General features: G+C 38.2%; 1 protein-coding gene across 2 annotated transcripts in view; it reads left to right on the forward strand.

The window, feature by feature from the left end:
• ACVR1 (activin A receptor type 1) overlaps nt 1–14,485 on the forward strand; it is a 127,032-nt gene extending 112,547 nt beyond the window's left edge. The window contains exons 10-11 of one of the 2 annotated variants that reach the window (XM_033112688.1): nt 12,366–12,496; nt 13,259–14,485. In XM_033112688.1, the coding sequence (XP_032968579.1) occupies nt 12,366–12,496; nt 13,259–13,393 (266 nt within the window). In that variant the 3' untranslated portion in view covers nt 13,394–14,485. The remainder of the gene's footprint in view (nt 1–12,365; nt 12,497–13,258) is intronic. The other variant, XM_033112689.1, reaches the window with a different exon arrangement.
• Nucleotides 14,486–24,309: the final 9,824 nt, after the last annotated feature.

Genomic DNA, 24,309 nt, shown 5'->3' on the forward strand with positions numbered 1-24,309 from the left:
TATATATATATTTGAAATTATTGCATACAAAATGAACCTCATTTAAATATATGAATATCTTAGGGAGGTCATTATGATTATGCATCCTTTGAGTTCCTGAGTCCATTATAAAAATTGATAACCCAGTAGTGCTCCTGGAGCAACATGATCCTCAGGGGGACTATGAGTATAACAATTTGTTGCATTTTGTATTTTTTATTGGAATTTTACACTTATTTGCTACTAATAATAAACCACATGCTGTTTCTGTACAGGAAATGAGAGTTACGTCTGTTTTCACATTTGAAAACGTCTCAGTAGCATCTTTTGGAATTTCCTTGTTGTGATTAGTTTGGCACTGAATTTGGAATTGCTAGGAAGGAAAATGGTTTTGTCACCTTTCTCGTGTGAATTTTATGTGTAGTGCAGGTAGAGTTTGTTGGGATCAAGGGTTCTTAAACTGGACCGCACATCAGAACCATCTAGAAACACAGAGTGCTGGGCCCACCCTCCGAGTTTCTGATTCAGTAGATTGGGGGTTGGACCAAGAATGTTCCTTTCTAACAGGGCCCCAGGTGGTGCTGATGCTGGTGGATCAGGGACTGTACTCCTGAGATCTCTTGTTAAAACAGAGTGTGTTAAATCAGTGTCACCCAGGCAAGGAAATAAAGACTGCACCCAGGATGCCAACAGAGCCTGTCCAAAGAGGATATCCATGACTTGTGTCTCTAGCTTCAGGTGAAATTTGCTTTTTTCCCTTTCAGGCTTCAGGGTGGTCCATTTCCCCCTTAAAAGTCTTAGGCTTTAGCCTTTCTAGATTTTTGTTATTTCTCCGGTGGTAGTCTTCTTTCCCTCCTTGTACAGTTCTGCAGACACATTTGTTTCTGGTTACCTGAGTTCAACAGTGCAGTGTGAGGAAAGAACTTTATGTGGGGATTCTGCAGATGAATGGGTGCATCCTAACTGGAGATTTGTGCCATGTCGCTGTGCTCTGATCCGAAACCTTTAGTAGCCCCTTCCGAGCATCCCACAGCATGTTCCTTCTTGAGTTCAGAAGTCCTTTCTCTGGAACCTCAGCCTTCGGTGTTAGACCTTGTTTGGATCCCTGTTGGTTGCTCTAATACATCTGCTTATGGATTTAAAAGCTAAATAATCTTGACTGTCCGTCTGCCAGCACATCTTTGACTGTAGCATCAGATGAGCAGCATGAGCTCGTTACCTCAGGGGGCTCATAGTCTATTGTATATATTAACACAAACAAAGTTTCATTGTGATTCAAATGTCACAGAAATTGGTCATTTCAGTGACAGATACACTTCACTATTATCAGTAGCCCAGTGATTCTTAAAAGTACCCAGAGAAAACCCAGAGCTAGGGGAACAGTGGGATGGATATGCAGTGCTAGCGTTCCCATAAGAATAGACACGAGAATTTCTGAAAAGGCAGTGTACCCAGACTGTACAGGCAAACACATGTAGAACATAGGACAGATACGTTCCTTTATCATGTTTGGTTGCCACACACAAGTTGTGGTATGTTGCTGTCTTTCCTTGCTGTTGGCTCCCCTTAGGGCCACAGCACTGCATAGGTAACCTATAGTATCACGTATGTGATACCTGCCCTCTGTGCAGTTGTACGGAGCTTCCCCGGGGCCCGCCAGAGACCGAGAAGAGTAATCATTAACATTCCAGGCTCTGAAATCATACTCTGACACCATCACTGAACGAGTGCGTAAGTTTCACCATCCAAACAATAGTGATATAATAGCATCCACTTGCACGAGTTGTAATGACTAAATGAGGTAAGAATGTAAAGCGCCCAGTGCGGCTCTGGCATTTTAAGTGCTCCATAGCACAGCCGTGGGTGGTGTTCCTTTGGGAATGAGTGGTGCAGGCCACTCGTGTGCTTGCAGATGTCAGTTCCCCTTCCCCCACCTCTCCTTATGCCAATCCTTCACTCTGATACTGCATTTGTTTCCCTCCTGTGCCCACAGGAGGGCTATGTGGACAAACTTGTTTCACTGTTACTGGCTTTGATTATTTTGTGATGGAATCCAATGTTAAAATGTGTCAAAACGAATTTGTAGCTCAGAAAAATTCTAGCTTGGTTTAGCTGTATCTCTTAAGGGGTGGGGACTAAGAAACACTTGTTAACAAGCTTATGTTTGGCACACACACTTTGGAAAAAACATCTTCTAATTAATCCTTGGGCTTGCCAGGGAACCACACGTGCTTCTGTTCCTACTCACAATGGGCTTGTCTACTGAAACCAGAACTCTCTTCTTCAGTAACTTAATATCCATTGTGTTTCACAATGTTATTTCACTGCGCTGATGTACATGAAGGTTGGAACATAGGGAAGAATCATTTTATTAGGGGAAATTTTTTCATATTCATTAATTTCTTTCAGGGTTTTGGGGTTTTTTTTGGTTTGTTTGTTTGAGCCTTTAGGCAAGTGGCTGCAGGTAGGAATATGGAGGTGGAGTGGGTGGGAAGGATTTTTTCCCCTTACCGATTTCCTGGAATTTCATGTCCTTTTAGAGATCCAGACCAGAGGACGGTGGACAGCCAACTGACTTCATAATAAAAGAACCTCAAGCCACAAAACTTTGTTGAGTGCTGTTCACGGCTTAGTAGTCTGTTTTCCTTGACACTCTTTAAGAGCAGCCCTCCTTCACCAAGACAAGTATCAGTGTCTTAAACCTTATAAAAGTTCCAACATTCAGCGAATGATACATTCTTCTTTTCCTGAGCCCTCCATAGCTACCAGATGTCTGGGACTCCCGTGGAGCCGCTGGCTCTAGATTTAGGAGTTTGCAAGATCTAAGGCATCTTGCTCCTAGGGGAACTCAGAGCACGGCTGTGCCTCTCTCCTAGGCCTTTTGCCCTCTCTTCTGACAACTAACTGTAATAGTCATAAATATTTTTAGTAGGGCCTGACTACACAGGAATCTGTAAACCATTTCCTTTGGCTGTGTTACATCAATGAGAATCCCAATATTAGAAATTACTTTAAGATTTTCACAAAGATTTCTGAGAATGCAGTCAGTCTTGAGTTTGAGTGATACGCGTGGTTCCGTAGGCCCGTGAACTACAGTGGGGATGGAGGGTTGAGGTTATAGCTGCCACACATGTACTTGACCTCGCAGAGAACAGAGCTGCCCTTCCAACTCTGTTCCTGTTTCGGAAAGGAGTACCTGACGCAAGGTACGGCCAGGCTTCCCAGTGAGTGGGCTGTTTTGATTTGCAGGAATGCCTGAGGTTCTGATTCTCTTAATCCTCTGGCAGTGAGACCAACGCCCAGGGGTACTAGAACCCCCTGGGCTCTTGTCACCTCTACCATGAGCAGCCTCGTGGATTTATTTGTTAATCATTTTTTTATGTGGACCATGGCATGCAAAATGTTTTGAAGTCCTCTTCAAAGTTAGTGGTAAGTGGAGTAACACAAATACAGTTGACCCTTTAACGACATGCATTAGAACTACACGGGTCTACTTCTGCATGGGTTTTTTATTTCTTTTTTTCAATAAACACTATAAATGTATTTCCTCTTCCTTATGATTTTAACATTTTCTTTTCTCTAGTTTTGTAAGAATACAGTGTATGATACATGTAACATACAAAATATGTGTTAACATATGTGTCAAACAAAATACATGTCAACAGTAGGCTACTAATAGTTAAGTTTTGGGGGACCCAGAAGTTTATATGCAGATTTTTGAGTGCATGGGGTCATCTGTGTCCCTAACCCCATTTTTTCAAGCGTCTGTTGTATTGGATATATCTTTTGGAATCTTGCTCACCAGGAGGGATGATTTTCTGTAAACTCCGTGTTTCCCAAGATTCATTCATATACATAGTACCTTCATGATTTTTTCCATATCCAAATGACACCAGTTCTATTATTTACTTTGTCTTTTCCTTTAAATCGGCTAACTTTTTCAAACTTAATCTTGTTTTAAAAGTAAATTAATATCAGTACTGCGAATGGGAAAAACAGTGTCAGCATAAAATGGAAGGTAACTATAAAAATGAACATGCATTTAACAAGATGAAAAAGTTTTGTCCATGAACCACATCAAATTTTCTCAAATGCCACCCCTGAAGGAAATACTATCTTAACTTATAGTCCTCTCAGAAACCAAACACGAAACTTTCTCACTAATTCTGTCTAAAACATGTTTAGTTGTAATGTTCTAATCTCTGGAGGATTTCAGAATTTCTGTAGTGTTAACTGTTAGCACTAGTTCTCTGTATGGATGTAGGTACCTTGGCCTCTGTTCTCCTCACCTGTTGCCTGGATGTCGGATGTGAGTACTCAAACTTGGAGGACAGCGAAGAGAGACAGTGTAACGTGGAGTGAGCACACTATGACACAAGATGAATACAGAGAGAGACATTTCAGTATGTCATTGTTGGCTTGTTGGGGGAAAATTCTAAAATATAAACAGGGAATTGGGTTCTAGTTTAACTTTGCCATTAATTGGCTGTGAACTTGGACAAATACATTTTCCAGTGTCCTCAGTTTCTTCTTCTGAAGGAAAGGAAGCTGTGATCTACATGATTCTGACATCCCGTCATGATTCTGATGTCTCTCTGCCCCACCTTCAGATTATTCAAAGTATAGCGAGACCCACAATTCCTTATCTGCCAATGAGAAATCCCCAAAGCTTTGAAACCCAAAAACTTTTCATAACTTGTTTGGAAGAATACGTGCGCTGAACTCATTTAGCAATTAAACTTGACCTGAATAGATGTGAGTCTATCTATATATAGCCTTTATTTCTCTCATTTAATGTGACTATTCATATATTTCATTGCAGAAATGTGTTTGGTTGTGGGGTATTCCTCTGACTCTGTTAGGATATCACATAAAAGATGGTGTGAGCCTCCTACTACCTTTGTAAACTGTAGAAAGTTCAAAATTCTGCAAATACATCTAACTCCAAGGGTTTGGCTAGAGGACTGTGGAAATATAATCAACATCTACCCAGCTAATGTGTATTTAGTGTTTATAATATGCTAAGTAGAGTGTTACAATCTGGGTAGCAGTTGTGCAAAAAACAAAAGAATATCCATTTTAAAGGTGCTCACATTTTAGTTGAAATTATTATAAGGTAACAGTATAAACCACTATGGTTGAGGTATACTGGGAAGTGACAGAGTGCAGGGTGGACACTGGACTTTGTCCAGGGGCCCGGGGCTGTGGTAGCAGGTGGGATGATCTTCTCAGAAGACAGCGTGAACTGAGTCATAAATGGGACGGATAACTAGGAGCTGCTCAGTGGGACAAGTTTGGGAGGATGTGCTGTGGCAATGAGAAACAAAATCACACAATGATGACAGTTGGTACCCCATGCAAAAGGAAGAGCTGTGGGAAGTCGTCAAGGTGTCCTATTAATGGAACTGTAAGTAATTCCTGTGGCTGATGCCCACATATGTGAAGGAAGAAGGTGGGGAATGGTTGTTACTGGGCAAGGAGCACCAGCCATTCCATGGGCAGCATGTAGATGGAACACGTAGAGGAGGGACGTGATGAGTTTTTTCCTGGGTTTCCTCCTAGAGGTCTACTGGTGGCAGAGGCATATGGTACAGGGGAGGACTGACACAGAGAAACCTCTTCAATGCCAGCGGGGTAGAAGATAGGGGCTCTGGTCTCAGGTCTTGGTGGAAAGGAGCATGAGGAAGGCGTGCTTCTGGAGACTTGCATTTTAGGAAGCCCGCTCAGGCATGTCATACCTTTTGCAGTACTATTTACTAGGACTTCTTTGTTTATGTCTGCACATCAGGTTTGTGCTTTAAAGGAGTTGGAACTAAGTCACGGCAGGTAAGGAGTTTACTCCGAGCCAGGCAGAAAATTAATGGTAGGGATATTGGTTGGTAAAGATATATTTGCCCCAGAGAAGAGAAAGCTTTCAGTTAGACATATGCCCAGGAAAAAATGATTGTATAAATCAGATACACATACCAAAAGTTACGGGGAGTAGGTTATGAATAATTTCTCTGATCTCTTTCTTGTGGCCCTTTGAGTTACACCAGCAGCCTAACATGGAAAAGCAAGGCCTGGCTCGGTTCCTCCTTCCTTGATCACCATGTAAGAGCTCCTCTTCCTGCATTCCTGTATCCTTCGTTGTTTGTACCACCCATTTGGCACTGGAAGTACTTTGCATTTGTAGTCACTCTTCCCGAAGGTGTGCTGTCCTCTTTACTTGGTCATGATTTGGCAACTTGTTCATTGGGTTCTGTCTTAAAAGGACTTACAGTTAGTTCACCTTTTTGCCTGGCTACCCAGATTGTTTGTCATTTTCCGGCAGAAACGAGGAACAGTTATAAGGACCTTCCTCCCTTAACAACACAAATCATTTCATAGTCTGGCTTTGACCCCCTGCTCTCCCCACCACCACGTGCACCTGATTTCAGCCACAAATGACTTCCTTCCATCTCTCCAACTGTGAGGATCTCTTGTCACTCCTTGTCTCTGCTCCACTTTCTGCCCCGTCCCTCCTCTGCCTGGAATGCCCCTTCTTCTTGGTGTTTTCTCTCTCATACACTCTTGTCTGCCCAAGCCCTAGCTTCTGGAAAATTTACTTATGCTTCCATGGCACCCAGTTCATATCTGGTCCTTAATCAACCACACAGATGTCTTCTTCTCTGACACCTGCCGAGTACTGTGTCCCCCACCCCTTCTCCATGCCCCTACCTCTAATGACTGTGTAGTTTCCTTATTTCTCCTTCTCTCTCTTTCCTATTACTCTGCTTCTCATCACCAACATCACCTCTTTTTTTGTGTGTATTCCTAACTGCCAAGATAACCTCGGGTACACAACAGTTTAAGGCCTCTAAGTGGTTATTGAGTAAATTTAGGAACCAACAAGTAAAACTATAGTGAGAATTTCTAATCTGTCTTTGCCTTTCAAGATATAAAGTAAGTAGTGAGGGGAACAAATATTTCTGAAGTATTTTTTAACAAGATTTCCATTATCTAAGGGAAAAACAATGAGAGGGGCCTATCCTCGTCTTCCTCTAGATCTTGGGTTCCTAGAAAACCAAGAGCATGTCTTACACTTTTATCATCCTCAGTATGTAACCCGGTGTTCCACACATAGTAGGTACGAAATGTACTTTGTATTGATTGAAATAATTGATCTCCTTCACCAGAGGGAGTTTCATGTGACTGCTAGAGTTTAATCCTAGGTTTTATTCTGGAGAAGCATGACCAGTGTCTAATGCAAACAATTAACAGTTGACCAATGGCTGAAGAAAGAGGTGTGACTAAGTCCCAGGCATAATCAACTAAATGGTCTTTTTTTAAAAACTTAATTCCTTTTGTTAAAACATTGTTGGGGGGGTTGTATTTAATAAGATTAAAGTATAGGAAATATAAACATAAAGGAAAACTTCGGCTTTGTATAGTGAAATTCATTGTTGGGTATCACTAGATCTCTCATTTAAAAAATCCAGCCATGCTTTTTTCTTTTGCATTTATAGAAAAATCCAATTAGCATTACTGTTCATGTTCGTATAACCCTTTCCAAGCTAGCTGGGTAAATTATCTCAAGTAATTATCCCAAACCATCCCTAGATTTTTTAAAGAATTAAACCAGGTTATTACATGCATTCTTTTTCAGTAAAATTTAGAGATGGTGAAGGGCACGTCTCTCAAGTTTCCTGTAAGTTCATGTGGCCCTTGAAAAAATAAAAGTTATCTTGCAGATCTATGTCCAGTTGTATTTTATGTGGTATCTTAGTACTGAAAAGAATTAAAATACTTTTGTTTGAATGCTTCCTGGAATTCTTACAAGAGAAGTAGGTAAGGCCTCTGAGATGGGCTGTCCCAAGTTGTCTTGAAAACAGTGGTTTATACTCAATATGAGCTGTTAACAATTGGCCAGAAACGGTTTTTAATCCATTGACTAATACACATTACAAATGCAGTTATGCGGTGTGGCTAAGTTAGACAATAGTGTCAACTAGAAATTTATTTTTACATAATTAGACTATTCCATTTTAAAAATAAACTCGGTTGGGTCTATGAAGTTTAAGAAAAAAATCTAGTATTTCTGTAACAGATGCTCCTTATCATGGCTAATCTTTTGCATAAACAGTTTGTATTTATATGGGATTTGTAAGAATGTATTCTCACTGTTAAGTAATTTAATTTCTTTGATAAAAAATATAAATGAAAAAGTAATTGAAGCTATTCAGGTGGCTTATAGGAACTAGAAAAACCTAATTGCAACTTTCCTCACAGCCTCCTCCTGTGTCCCCCGACCTGTGAGGTATTTAGGAATGAAGAAAGTTACATAGAGGATGGAAAAAGGACAGTAAACCAAGTAATCCACTGTCCTCATTGTCGAAACCTTTCATGATAGAATGAAAGTAATGAATTTACTTGATTTCATCTCTATGGGGGAAAGAATCAATTTTCTAATTCCAAATGATGAATTTTTTTTTATTAAAAAGTAGTTGACATACAATATTATTTTAGTACCAAGTGTACAACATAGTGATTCAACATTTATATATCTTACTATATGGTCACTACAATATGTTTAGTAACCGTCTGTCACTGTACAAAATTATTAGGATATTATTGACTGTATTCCCTGTGCTGTACATTACTACATTCCTGTGACTTATTTTATAACTGGAAGTTTGTACCTCTTAGTACCCTTCTCCTTTTTCACCCACCCACCCACTCACCTATCTCCCCTCTGGCAACCATTAGATTATTCTCTATACCTATAAGTCTGTTTCTGTTTTGTTTTGTTTTTTAGAGTCCACATATAAGTGAAATCATACGGGATTTGTCTTTCTCTCTCTGGCTTATTTCACTTAGCATAATACCATCTAGGTCCATCCATGTTGTCACAAATGGCATGATTTTATTGTTTTTATTGCTGAAAAACATTCCATTGTATACATATACCACATCTTTTTCACCCATTCATCTATCAGTGGACCCCCCAGGTCGCTTCCATATCTTGACTATTATAAACAGTGCTGCAAAGAACATAAGGGTGCATATATCATTGCACATAAGGGTGCAGCTTTCATTTTCTTCAGATAAATGCCAGAACTGGAATTTCTGTCATATAGTAGTTGTATTTTTAATTTTTAAGGAACCTCCATACTGTTTTCCATGGTGGCTGCACCAATTTGCAATCCCACCAACAGTGCATGATGGTTCCCTTTTCTCCACATCCTTGCCAGTACTTGTTTGTTGGTTTATTGGTGATAGCCATCCTGACAGGTGTGAGGTGATATCATTGTGGTTTTAATTTGCATATGTATGATGATTAGTGATGCTGAGCATGTTTTCATATCTCTATTGGCCATCTGTATGTCTTCTCTGGAGAAATGTCTATTCAGGTCCTTTGCAATTTCTTAGTCATATTGTTTGGTTCTTTTGGTGTTAAGATGCATGAATTCTTTATAAAATTTGGATATTAACCCCTTTTTGCATGTATCATTGATGAATATCTTCTCTCATTTAGTAGGTTGTATTTTCATCTTAATGATTTTATTTGATGTATAAAACCTTTTTGCTTTGTTGTCGTCCCATTTGTTTATTTCTTCTTTTGTTTCCCTTCCCCCAGGAGACTTATCCAAAAACAATGTTAGTAAGAGTGATGTCAAAGACTTTACTGCCTATGTGTTCTTCGAGGACTTTTATGGCTTGGGGTCTTACATTTAAGTCTTTAGTCCATTTTGAGTTTACTCTAGTAAACGATGTAAGAAAGTGGTCTAGTTTCATGTTTTTGTTTTTTTGCGTGTATCTGTCTAGTTTTCCCAACACCATTTATTGAAGAGACTATCTTTACCCCATTGTATATTCTTGCCTCCTTTGTCATAGATTGACCATTGATGGCTTTGTGGATATTGAACCATCCTTGCATCCCCGGAATAAATCCCACTTGATTATAGTATATGATCCATTTATTGTATTGTTGAGATCAGTTTGCTAATATTTTATTGATCATTTTTGCGTATATGTTCATCAGAAATATTGACTTGTGATTTTCTTTTTTTTTTTTTGTATTAGTTTTGTTTTGGTATCAGGGTAATGATTGTTTCATAGAACGAGTTTGGAAGAGCTCCTTCCTCTTAAATTTTGTGGAATAGTTTGAGAAGAATAGGTATTAATTCTCCTTTTAATGTATGGTAGAATTTACTTGTGATACCCTCTACTCCTGGATTTGGTTTGTTGGGAGTTGTTTGAGTACTGATTCACTTGTATTACTAGTAATTGGTATGTTCAGATTTTCTGTTTCGTTTTGATTCAGTCTTGGAAGGTTGTATATTTCTAGAAATGTATCCACTTCTTTTAGGTTGTCCAATTTGTTGGCATATAATTGTTTATAGTATTATTTTATGAACCTTTGTGTTACTGTGGTGTCATTTGCAGCTTCTGTTTGATATCTGATTTTCCTTAGTTGGGTCCTCTCTCTTTCCCTGATAAATGTGGCTAATAGTTTCATTGATCTTTTCTATTTTAGTGTCTATTTTATTAATTTATGTTCTAATCCTTATTATTGTGTAATTTCTACTGACTTTAGGTTTTCTTTGTCCTTCTATTTCTAGTTACTTTAGGTGTAAAGTTAGATTGTTTATTTTGGATTTTTCTTGTTTCTTGAAGTAGGCCAATATGGCTATGAACTTCCTTCCCTCTTAGAACTCCTTTTGCTGCATCCCATAGATTTTGGAGAATTGTGTTTCCATTTTCATTTGTCTCAAGATATTTTTATTTCCTCTTTAATTTCTTGTTTGACCCGCCCATTGGTTGTTCAGTAGTTTAGTTTTAGTCTCTACATGTTTGTGGTTTTTCCAGTTTGTGTAATTGATTTTGTAGTTCATACCATTGTGGTTGGAAAAGATACTTAATATGATTTCAGTCTTCTTGAATTTATTGAGGCAAATTAGTTATTTGTGTTTTATTATGGTTTACTTGTCTTTATTTTTCCCCTTGTTTCTTCATTTGGAACATTTTATTGTCTTCTCATTTTGTTGTGGCCTTAGAGTACTTGGACTTAGCTCACATCTGCACTATCTAGGTGGAGGGAACATAAACAATGGGGCCCACAAGCACCTCTGATTCTGGAGACTTTCTGCAGATCCTGGAGGGTTTTCACAGTTCCCGCCCATTTGGCAGGCACCTTGGAGTTGGTAAATGGGTTTTTTATGTATAGTTTAGGTATCCTTTACGTCACTGTTTTGTCATTGTGCCCCAGAGTAGGTCAGTCTGTCCATGTGGCCCCTCAGTGATATCCCTCCCTACGGCAGATCACCCTGTCTGGGTAGGAATCTCGTAGTCACCATGTCTCCATCTCTCCTACCCTTCTCTTGTGGACCCTCCTTTGTTTGTTGAGCAGCAGCTGTTCAGTCAGCCTTGAGTTGTTCTTCAGGAGGAAGTGATCTATATGTAGGTGTATATTTGGTGTGTCCATGGAGGAGGTGCGTTTGGGGTCTTCCTATGCCACCATTTTGGACCTCCACCCCAAATTTGAAAAAAAGTTTCAAATTTTTCTATTTGTGGAATTATTCTGTGAAGTGTAAGGAGTTGGTGTAATTTTTCTGGGAAAAAAAGGTTTCTAAGGTGTTGGAAACCATGCAGGGGCAGAAGCTGAAATTAGCTACTTTTATATTTGCTTGGGAGTAGGGAAAGAGTTCATACTTCTCAACCATTTCTGTTTTTCCCAAATGACTATCCTTCTCTACATTTTTGTGCTTCAATCTGAGAGTAAATAATTGAGCGATCAAACAGAGAACTGTATCTGGCGGTTAGCAGGTACTCCGCCCATGTAGAATAAATGAATGAGGAAATTAATAATTCGTATTACCCGATTGCCATCCTCCAAACGGGAGGAGACATTTTATAGCAAAGATTTTTTTTTTTTCCTTATCATAACAAACAGTGATATTTTGATGATGGTTTTGGATTATTTGTTTGCCTCTAGCTCTAGTTTGTGGACATACTTTTTATTTCTACTTATGGTCTGAAATCACTAGATTCATGTAAAAGATGTCTTGTCTTTTTTTGATTACCAAAGGAATTTTTGTTTTGGGTTTTCTATGTCCCGTTGGACATTACGGAGCTGTTTAAATATACTCTTGGAACATTTTGTTAATAACTGTAATTACAGAAGAAGTAGTCATATTTTATTCTAACAATTTTTCTTCCTTCAGTTTTCTGCAGGACTTCTATTTATTGCCTTGTTCTCTCCACTTATTTTAAGACCTACCTATAGCGTTCAGAATCACCTTGCAGTGTGAGGAAGGTGATGAGTACTTTTTCTTATCACATTATACCCTGATACCCGTCACTGAAACCCTGAGGGAACCTCTACTCTCTTGCTAACCCAACACAATTTTTGTCCCTGTGTGCAGGTATTGTGGAAGATTACAAGCCACCATTCTACGATGTGGTTCCCAATGACCCAAGTTTTGAAGATATGAGGAAGGTGGTCTGCGTGGATCAACAGAGGCCAAACATACCCAACAGATGGTTCTCAGACCCGGTAAGAGCACCACTTTCTTAGTTTTAGAGCTATCCTTAGCTGTTTGCTTGCTCTCGAGTTTCAACTGGTGTAGTTCTTGAATGATGGACCTTGTCTATCTATCTTTTGCTTTCTGTCCGTATTTTATGTAGAAAGTCCTTAGACCTAGTTGAGTAGGTTCAGAAAATTGTCTTTTTTGAAGGAGCCATATCTGATAGATCTTGTTAATGAATGATAGCATTCACAAGAATTTCTACTATTGATTAGCTCCAGAATTTGGGAGTCTCATTATTATGCCACTGGCCCTAGAACTGCAGTTTCACTTGCAAACAAGAGACTAAGTGATGCTTTTAATCTCTCTTCCATCTCTGCGTACCTGAAATTGCAAAGATAAGTGCTGAAGATCCGTATTACCTATCGTAAGAAGTAGGAAATCTAAGCTATTGACAATGGACTTTTCCTGCAAATTTCAGTAGTAACTCTGAGTTAGTATCAGTATTAACTCCGAGTTGCCACTATCCATCAAGGGGTCTAGCTGGTCTCTGTAACTTACCTGATAAAGTCAATTAGTAGTATTAGAAGTCCAAAGGACAGAGTTCATGGAACTCAAGAGTGGCTTATCAGTCGTCAAGGCCTTGATTATTTGTTTGAACAAGATGATAATAATGTCTCTTTAACATCATAAGACCTGCAGGATTCTGGGAAATGGATGACATAATATCTGCCCAGCTTCTCGGGGACCCCCAAACCCACTTTTTCACTGTGATGTTCTTCTCTCCTCAGACATTAACCTCTCTGGCTAAGCTGATGAAAGAATGCTGGTATCAAAATCCATCCGCAAGACTCACAGCTCTGCGTATCAAAAAGACTTTGACCAAAATTGATAATTCCTTAGACAAATTGAAAACTGACTGTTGACATTATCATGGTGTCAAGAAGGAAGATTTGACGTTGTTGTCATTGTCCAGCTGGGACCTAATGCTGGCCTGACTGGTTGTCAGAACAGAATCCATCTGTCTCCCTCCCCAAGTGGCTGCTTTGACAAGGCAGACATCTTACCCAGCCATGTGTTGGGGAGACACCAAAACCACCCTAACCTCGCTCAATGACTGAAGTGGGCATTTCACAACTGTTCACACTGCAGAGACTAATGTTGGACAGACTGTTGCAAAGGTAGGGAACTGGAGGAACACAGAGAAATCCTAAGAGAGATCTGGGCATTAAGACAATGGCTTTGCATACATTTCACAGATCTCCTAGACACTCCCCATGGGAAACTCAAGGAGGTGGTGAATTTTTAATCAGCAATATTGCCTGTGCTTCTCTTCTTTATTGCACTAGGAATTCTTTGCATTCCTTACTTGCACTGTTACTCTTAATTTTAAAGACCCAACTTGCCAAAATGTTGGCTGCGTACTCCACTGGTCTGTCTTTGGATAATAGGAATTCAATTTGGCAAAACAAAATGTAATGTCAGACTTTGCTGCATTTTACACATGTGCTGATGTTTACAATGATGCTGAACATTAGGAATTGTTTATACACAACTTTGCAAATTATTTATTGCTTGTGCACTTAGCAGTTTTTACAAAACTGCTTTGAGCATATGTTAAAGCTTATTTTTATGTGGTCTTATGATTTTATTACCGAAATGTTTTTAACACTATACTCTGAAATGGACATTTTCTTTTATTATCAGTTAAATTCACATTTTAAGTGCTTCACATTTGTATGTGTGTAGACTGTAACTTTTTTTCAGTTCATATGCAAAACGTATTTAGCCATTACCCATGTGACACCACTGAATATATTACTGATTTAGAAGCAAAGATTTCAGTAGAATTTTAGTCCTGAACGCTGTGGGGAAAATGCATTTTCTTCGGAATTATCCATTATGTGCATTTAAACTCTGCCAGAAAAAAATAACTATTTTGTTTTAATCTACTTTTTGTATTTAGTAGTTATTTGTATAAATTAAATAAAATGTTTTCAAGTCAAAAAATGAATTATTTTCAGTATATAAAAAAGATCTATATGAAGCATTTTCTTATCGGAATAGAAAAACAAAACTAATTTTAAATCAAATTTGCTTTTCAAGTGTAGTAATGAATTTGAGGATTCTACAAGAATATCTTCCAGCTTGAATTTGGTATCAGAAAATTTGAATTTTGTTTGTTTCTTTTTTTGGCTGTGATTTTGTTTTTTTCTTGGTCAGTTTCCCCAACTTTGCAGTGAGGGTAACAGATCTTACTAACCTGCTTTCCTCACAAGATGGTTGTGAGTATAAATGGTAGGAAGGATGTCAAACCATTTTGTTGAGTATACAGCCTTATGTGAGTGGAAAGCAGTCTTATGCATCTCACCTTGATGCTTGAGAAGAGTCCATTATTGCCTCTTTTCACTTCTTCTGTTCAATGGGACTGAAAAGGTAGGGTTTAGATTAACCCAAAGAGAAAAGAGATGTGAAGATTCTAGAATGTTCACCAGAGGTAAGTTAATGATACATTTACTTAGAGATTATATATTAAAGTCTAGATGTTATATATAAAAGTATATGTATGAGGCCTAACAATTAAGTTCGTGAACTCATCCTAGAAAAAGTGCTACATACCTCATTGCTGAATATCACTACAGTCACCTTCGAAGTACTCCCCTTGGGAAGCTATGCACTGATGCCAGCGTGTAGTACACCCTTCAAAGCAATTTTGGAACTCTTCTTCTGGAATGGCCATCAGAGCTGTCATCATATTACCCTTAATGTCTTGAATGTCATCAAAATGTCTTCCTTTTAGTATTTCCTTTCCCCTAGGGTTAAGAAAGAAGTCATTGGGGGCCAGATCAGCTGAGTAGGGAGGATGTTCCTATACAGTTATTTGTTTACTGGCTAAAATCTCCCTCATAGACAGTGCTGTGTGAGCTGGTGCATTGTCGTGATGCAAGAGCCATGAATTATTGGTGAAAAGTTCAGGTCGTTTAACTTTCACGCAGCCTTTTCAGCACTTTCAAATAGTAGACTTGGTTACCTGTTTGTCCAGTTTGTACAAATTCATAATGAAGAATTCTTGATATCAAAAAAGGTTAGTAACACTGTTGCAACAAATTTGCGAACTTAATTGTCAGACCTTGTACATTTAAGTTTTTAAAAAATTGTGGTAAAATACACATAGCATAAAATTTACTGTCTTAGCCATTTAAATGTACAATTTAATGGCATTAAATATATTCACATAGTGGTGCTGCCATCTCCACCATCCATCCCCAGAATTCTTTCAAAACTAAAACTATACCTATTAACCAATAGCTGTTCCTCACGCCCCAAATCTCTGGCAGCTGTCATTCTGCTTTCTGTCTCTATGAGTTTGGCTACTCTAAATATCTCATATGAGTGGAATCATACAGTATTTGTCCTTTTCTGAGATTGGCTTATTTCACTTAGCATAATGTCCTCAAGCTTCATTTTTACTGTATCATATGTCAGAATTTACTTCCTTTTTATGGCTGATAATATTCCATTGTGTGTATATATATATATATATATATATATATATATGCAACATTTTGTTTACCAGTTCATCTGTTAATGGACACTTGTATTTATTCCAAGTTTTTGGTTATCAAGAATAATGCTGCCATGAACATGGGTATGTAAATATATCTTTGAGTCCTTGCTGTCAGTTATCTTGGCTATATACCCAAAAGTGGGATAGAGACACATTTAACATTGAAGTATTACATATTTATATGAAAATGTACAGATTGATGCATTTTTATTAATTTTTATAAATTAGTTGCACCTATGGAAATAGCACCCAGATCAAGAAGCAGTATGTTGATTTCTCTAGATTGAGGTCAGCTTCCTGGCAGCTTAAGTCATTGCTTGTTTCTCTCCCTTTTGATTTACAACTAACATCCATTATGGAACACAAGTACCTCTGCACGTTACACCAGGACACCAGGTGAGTTTTACCCCCTTGTGCCCATGAAAGTGGGTGGATAGGACCTCGGAGGGGGCTGTGGATCCAAAGGATTTGCTGAGTCCACCCAACCTCCACTGGCCATGATCAGGAAGAGGGAACCTGGCGAGTGCAAAACTGGGCGGACACTCATGGGAGATAAAAGAGATTTCATAGAGGTCCAGCCAATCTACTGGGGGATTCCGGCATGCCACTGGAGTGGGATAGACATGAGTTTGGAGGCAGAGGACAGGAGGGGAACCCACTGGGATACCCTCTCCCCAAGGAGACATTGCAAAGAACTGGGCTTTTGTTGGTGGCCGTGGTTACCAGAGGTGGAAAGTAAGTGGTGAGTGACAGACTGCTTGGCTGCCTGGATTGCAGCTGGAGGGACCGTTTCTCTCCAGGAACACCTGAATAACTGAGGAGGAATCTCTGATGGGGTTGGAGGTGGAGGGAGAATTGGGGCTTCAGCAGGAGGTCTATCCACGGACTTCTGGGAGTGCCCCACTCAAGGATCCTTCTATTGAGTTGTGGGTACCCCCAAAGACTCGGGCACAAATTCCCCGCCTCCCAACATGCTGCTGCCAACTATCTTCCTGCACTCCCAGAGTGCGTCCTGAGAGACAGCACTGGTAAGAGAAACCAAAACTTGAGCTATAGCTCCACCTTCTGGAATATAAAAGAGAGGTTTTTAATTGCCAGCCTTTCAAACTATAAAAGCCAAAGTAGACAAATCCTTTACTAAGGAAAGGGTTTGCTATTTCAAATATGAAAGCAGAGGTGCATATCTTAACACTATGAAAGATACCAAAGCATGACTTTTGGTTAAGATGGTGGAGAAGGTAAATGCTGTGTTGCCTTCTCCCACAACCACATCAAAATTACAACTAAATTATAGAACAACCATCATTGAGGATCACCTGAAGACTAGCTGAATAGAAGTCTTATGACTAAGGATATAAAGAAGAAGCCACTTGAGGGGTGCAGATGTGGAACAGTCAAGTCCCACACCCATGCTGTGGTGCCTAAGAATTGGAAGGGGTATCTCTACTGCAGAGGTCACCCCTGAGGAGTGAGGGGTTTCTGCCCCACCCAGGGCTCCCCAGCCTGGGACACCAGTGCCAGGAGCGAGTCCCCATAACTTTTGGATGTGAAAACCAGCAAGTATTGTGTCAGAGTGAGATGGAGGGCTGCTGGAGACCTAGGGATCTCCTTGAACAGCCTGTGCATGGACTCACAAATGGACTTGGTCTGTGCTCCAGCACAAGGGCAATAGCTCAAAAGGTACCAGGGACATACAGCAACAAACTAAATTGACTAGCTTCTGGACAACGGCTGGAGGGGTGGGGTCAGGGCAGCTCTCTAGGATGAAAGTGCTGGCAGGTGTCACTACCGTTTCCCCAAAAATAAGACCTAGCCAGACCATCAGCTCTAATATGTCTTTTGTAGCAAAAATTAATGTAAGATCGGGTCTTATTTTAATATAAGATCCGGTCTTACATAATGTAATATATAATATAAGACCGTGTCTTATATTAATTTTTGCTCCAAAAGACGCATTAGAGCTGATGGTCTGGCTAGGTCTTATTTTGGGGGAAACACGGTATTCCTTTTTTGAGAGCTCCTCCTTACTAGCCTACAGATATAGCTGGGCACCAGATCTGAGCTCTTAATTAACCTGGCTGCTAACACCTTTCACCCTACTCTGGTGATTCCCTGAAACCCTGCCTCACCCACTTAGGCACCTTACCCAAGCCTCTTTCACCAGCTGCTCCACTCAAGTGGCCTGCCTCGTCTGGTGCTGCAGACTTTACCCAAATCTCTTAAAGGCGTACAAACCTGAAACAAGTAGTGATTCTCACTCTGTGGGGTTAGCCCCCACACAATGGGTCATCTGCTGTAATCAGAGCCAGCCCCCACAGCCCGTCAGCCTGAGGGTCAATCCCACCCACTGATGTGCCAGTAGCAATCAAGACTCAACTGCAACAAGAGGGCAGACAGAGCCCACACAAGGGATAGCGCTAGAGCACCTGGCTCAGGTGATGAGTATAACTGCATCACTGGGCCCATAGGACAACTACTACATAAGGACAATCTGCCAAGACTGGGAGATCTGGTGATCTACCTAATACATAGAAACAACACACAAGGATTCAGCCAAAAGAGGGAGACAAAGAAACATGTCCCAAATGAAAAAAGCAAGACAAAGCTCCAGAAGAAGAAGTAAGCGAAATGGAGAAAAGCAATCGACAAGATACAGAGACAAAACACTGGTTATAAGGATGCTCACTGAACTTACAGGAAGAATAGAGGAACTCAGTGAGAACTTCAACAAAGAGAAAACATAAAAAAGAACCAATCAGATGTGAAAAACAATAACTGAAATGAAAAATACATTAGAGATAATCAACAGCAGATTACATGAAGCAGAGGATCAAATCAGCAATCTGGAAGACAAAATAACAACAAAAAACCACCCAATCAGAATAGCAAAAAGAAAAAAAATTTAAAAATAAAGATAGTTTAAGCGACCTCTGAGACAACAAGTGTAACAACATTTGCAGCATAGGGATACTAGAGGAGAAGAGAGTGAGAAAGGGATTGAAAATTTACCTGAAGAAATAATGACTGAAAACTTTCATAACCTGGCAGAGGAAATAAGACATACAGGTCCAGAAATTGCAGAGATTCCCAAAAAGATGTATCCAAAGAGGACCACACCAAGACACATCATAATTAAAACGCCAAAAGTTAAAGATAAAGAGAGAATCCTATAAGTACACCAGAAAAGCTGTAGTTACACACAAGGGAGCGCCTATAAGATTATCAGCTGATTCCTAAACAGGCTAGAAGGGATTGGCATGAAATATTCATACTCAAAGTGATGAAAAGTCCTACAACCAAAATTAGTTCACCCAGCAAGACTGTCATTTAGAAATGAAAGAGAGATAAAATAATTTCCCAGAAAAGAAAAAGCTAAAGGAGTTCATAACCACTAATCCAGTATTACAAGAAATGTTAAAGGACTTCCTTAAGTAGAAAATAAAAGATCAGAAATATGAATAAGAAAATATAGGAAAGAAAAAATCACACTGACAAAGGTAAACAGTAAAAGCAGTGGATCAACAAACTATAAAGCTAGTACAAAGGTTAAAATGTGAAAGTAGGAAGATCATGTGGGATACATGCGACCACACACAAAGGAAGTAAAAATATCAAAAACATGGTGGGGGTAAGTAAAAATAATAGGATTTTAGAATGTGTTCAAACTTAAGCAACCATCAACTTAAAATAGACTGCTATAAACAGAGCTTGGTATATACGAAGCGCATAGTAACTGCAAACCAAACATCTGTAAGAGATATACAAGAAATAAAAACAAAGAAATCCAAACACAATACTATAGAAAGTCATCAACATACAAGAGAAGAGAGCAAGAGAATAAGAAAGGAACAGAACTACAAAATCAATCAGAAAACAATAAAAATGGCAATAACTACATACCTATCAATAATTAAATATAAATGGACTAAATCCTCCAATCAAAAACACAGGGTGATTGAATAGATTTAAAAACAAGACCCATACATATGCTGCCTACAAGGGACCTACTTTAGATCAAAAGACACACACAGACTGAAAGCAAAGAGATGGAAAATATATTTCATGCAAATGGAAATGAAAAAAAAGCTAGGGTAGCAATACTTATACAAAACAGGCTTTAAAACAAAGGCTGTGACAAGAGATAAATAAAGGCATTTCATAATGACAAAGGGGTCAACAAACAAGAGGATATAACTCTTGTAAACATTTATGATGTTTACAATGTAGGAGCACCTAAAAATATAAACCAAATATTGATGGACGTAAAGGGAGAGACTGACTGTAATACAGTAACAGTATTAACACTATACTGACATCAATGGAGAGATCATCCAGACAGAAAGTCAACAAGGAAATATTAGCCTTAAATGACACACTGAGCTTATGGACTTAATAGATATATTTAGAATATTTCACCCAAAAGCAGAACATATCTTCTTTTTAAGTGCATATGGCAAAATTTCCAGGACAGATCATGTTAGGCCACAAAACAAATCTTAATAAATTTAAGAAGATTTAAATAAATCAAATGTCTCTGATCACAATGGTATGAAACTAGACATCAATTACAGCAAGAAAAATGAAAAGAACAAAGTTGGAGATTATATATTTGGATAAGTCTCCTCAGCAAGGCAAACGAAAAAATAAAATGAGACTACATCAAACTAAAAAGTATTTGTATAGCAAAGAAAACCATCAACAAAATTAAAAGACAACCTACTGAATTGGAGAAGATAGTCGCCAATGATATATCTGATAAGGGGTTAATATCCAAAATATGTAAGAAATGTATACAACTTAACATCAAAAAATAAACTGCAAATGAAAACACAACCCCAAACAATCTAATTAAAAATTGAAGATGGCCTGAATAGACATTTATCCAAAAAGGACATACAGATGGGCAATAAACATATGATAAGATACTCAACACCACTAATCATCATGGAAATGCAAATCAAAACCACAATGAGATATCACCTCATACCTGTCAGATGTCTAGCATCAATAAATGAACTAAGAAATGTTGGTGAGGATGTGGAGAAAACGGAACCCTTGTGCATTGTTGGTATAATTGCAAATTGGTGCAGCGACTGTGGAAAACAGTATGGAGTTTCCTCAAAAAAATTAAAAACAATTACCACATGACCCAGCAATTAAACTTCTGGCTATTCATCCAAAGAAATCCAAACCACTAACTCAAAAAGATGTATGCACTCCTATGTTCATTGCAGCATTATTTGCAATAGCCAAGATAAGGAAACAACTTATTTGTCCATCTATAGACAAACGTATAAAAAAGATGTGGTACATACATATAATGGAATGTTACTCAACTATATAAAAAGAATGAAATCTTACTATTTGTGACAACATGGATAGACTTAGAGGGTACTGTGCTAAGTGAAGTAAGTCAGAGAAAGATAAATACCATATGATTTCACTTATATGTGGAATCTAATAAAATAAATGAACAAACTAAACAAACTGATACAGAGAACAAATTGATGGTTGTCAAATGGGAGGAGGTTTGGGGGGATGGGTGAAAAATATAAAGGGATTAAGAAATACAAATTGCCAGTTATGAAAATAGTCACAGGGATATAAAGTACAGAACAGGGAATATAGTCAGTAATATAGTAATAATTATGTATGGTGTCAGATGAAGACTAGAGGTAATTGGGGTGATCACTTCGCAAGTCATATAAATGTCTAATCACTACGTTGTACACCTGAATCTAATGTTGTGTGTCCAGTGTATTTGGAAAAAAAATATCAAGGAGAGATTGTAACACAAAGAAAATTATAATTCTTCAGCAACTGAACTTAAGGGCATGGAATATTGTAATCTAGCTGAAAAATAATTTAACATAACTTTGATGAAGAAATTTAACAAACTGTAAGAAAACTTAGGAAGCCACTTCAATGAACTCAGGAATAAAATTAATAAACACCAGGAGTTCTTTACCAAAGAGAATGAAATTTTAAAAAGAACTGAACAAATTCTAGAGCTGAAGAATACAACAAATGAGATGAAAAAGGCACTGGAGAGCATAGATAATGGTAGATTGGATGGGAGAAAGAATAAGTGACTTGGAGGATAATAATTTAGTAATGATTCAGTTAGAAGGGTAGAGGGAACTAAGATTTTTAAAGTGAAGGAACCCTATGAGAGCTATCAGATTTTATCAGAAACACAAATATAAGAAGAACTGGTATACCAGAAGGATGAGTGGGAGACGGGAACAGGTAGTTTACTTAAAAGAAATAATAACTGAGAACTTCTCAAACCTGGTGACGAAATTGGATATAAGTACATAAACCTACTAGTACACCCTATTATCTCCATACGAAAGAACTCTAAGACATAATGAAATTGTCCCCCCCCCCCAAAATCAATAAAGAATCTTAAAGGCAGCCAAGGATAAAAAGAAAGCAACCTACAAAGGAATGCTCATTAGGCTACCAGCATCTCTCAGCAGCAACTACAAGCTAGAAGAAAATGGAACGACATATTCAAAGTGTTGAAAAATAACAAATTGACAGCCAAGAATAATTTATCTGGTAAAAGTATCCTTCAGATTTGCAGGATAAATAAAGGCTTTCCCAGAGAGACAAAAATTGATGGACTTAACCACCCACTAGCCTTGCTTTCAAGAAATGCTGAAAGGATTTTTTTCAAGCTGAAATGAAAAGATGCTAATTAGTGACACAAAACATATGAAAGTACATAATACTCTGGTAAAGGGGAAATTAGAATTAGAAAGCTGTAACTCTATATTTGAATGGTGTGTTACCATTATTATAAGGTCAAAAGAAAAGAACATTAAAAATAACTATAGATACTATAATTTGTTAAAGTCACAATATGAAAAGAGGTGAATTGTGACATCAAAAATATAAAAGGGGAGAAATAAAAGACTGAAACCTTTATAGGTGAACAAAGGTAAGTTGCTATCCACAAAAAAAGGACTATTTTATTGAGATGTTTCGTGTAAACCTCATGGTAACCATCAAGCAAAACTAGAATAGAGTCATAAAACATAAAAGGGAGACTGAGCAAATCACCAGGGAAAGCTATCAATTTACCAAAGCTGGAAGAAACAAAGAGAAGAATGGAGATACAAAACCAGAAGGCCAATGATAAGATGGCGTTTGTATAAGTCCTTATGTACCAATAATCACTCTAAATATAACTGAATTGAATTAACCAATCAAAAGGCATAGAGTGATTGGATGGATAAGAAATAAGGTTCAACTATATAGTGCTTACAGAAGACTCATTTCAGCTCTAAAGACACATTTAACCTCAAAGTGAAGGGATGGGAGAGGATAGTCCATGCAAGTGGAAACCAAAAGAAAGTGAGGATGACCATCCTTAGACAAAATAAACTTCATACCAAAAATGGTAACAAGAGACAAGATTATATAATGATAAAAGGATCAATACACCAAGAAGCTATAACAATCATAAATATATGCAACCAATATTAGAACCCCAAAATATATTAAGCAAATACTAACAGATCTAAGAGAGAAACAGGCAACAATACAATAATGGAGATTCAATACCCCACTCTCAGCAATAGACAGGTCATCCAGACAGAAAATCAACATACGCAAATCAATAAATGTAATACATCACATGAATGAAATTGTTAAAAAGCACATGCTTATTTCAATAGATGCAGAAAAAAGCATTTGACAACATACAACATTCTTTCATGATAAAAACCCTCAACAGAATGTGTATATAGTCATGTACCACATTATGACATTTTGGTTAATGAAGGGCTGCATATATAATGGTGGACTCATAGATTATAATGTAGCTGAAAAATTCCTATCACCTCATGACATCTTAGCTGTCATAACATCATAGCACAATGCATTACTCATGTGTTTGTGGTGATGCGGGTATAAACAAACCTGTACTGCCAGTTGTATAAAAGGATAGCACATACAATTATGTACAGTACATAATAATTGATAATGACTATAAACAACTATGTTACTGGTTTATGTATTTACCATACTATAGAACTGAAACTATATCCATTAAACAATAACGTTCCATTATGCCTCCCCTGTCCCAGCCCCTGGCAACCACCATTCTACTTTCTTTCAGTATGATTCGACTACTCTAGGTACCTACTGTGTTTCCCCAAAAATAAGACCTAGCCGGACAATCAGCTCTAATGCGTCTTTTGGAGCAAAAAGTAATATAAGACCCGGTATTATATTATTATTATATTATATTATACCCAGTTTTAT

The sequence above is a fragment of the Rhinolophus ferrumequinum genome, chromosome 8 (genome assembly GCF_004115265.2).
Source record: "Rhinolophus ferrumequinum isolate MPI-CBG mRhiFer1 chromosome 8, mRhiFer1_v1.p, whole genome shotgun sequence".
In the NCBI taxonomy this organism is placed as follows: domain Eukaryota; kingdom Metazoa; phylum Chordata; class Mammalia; order Chiroptera; family Rhinolophidae; genus Rhinolophus; species Rhinolophus ferrumequinum.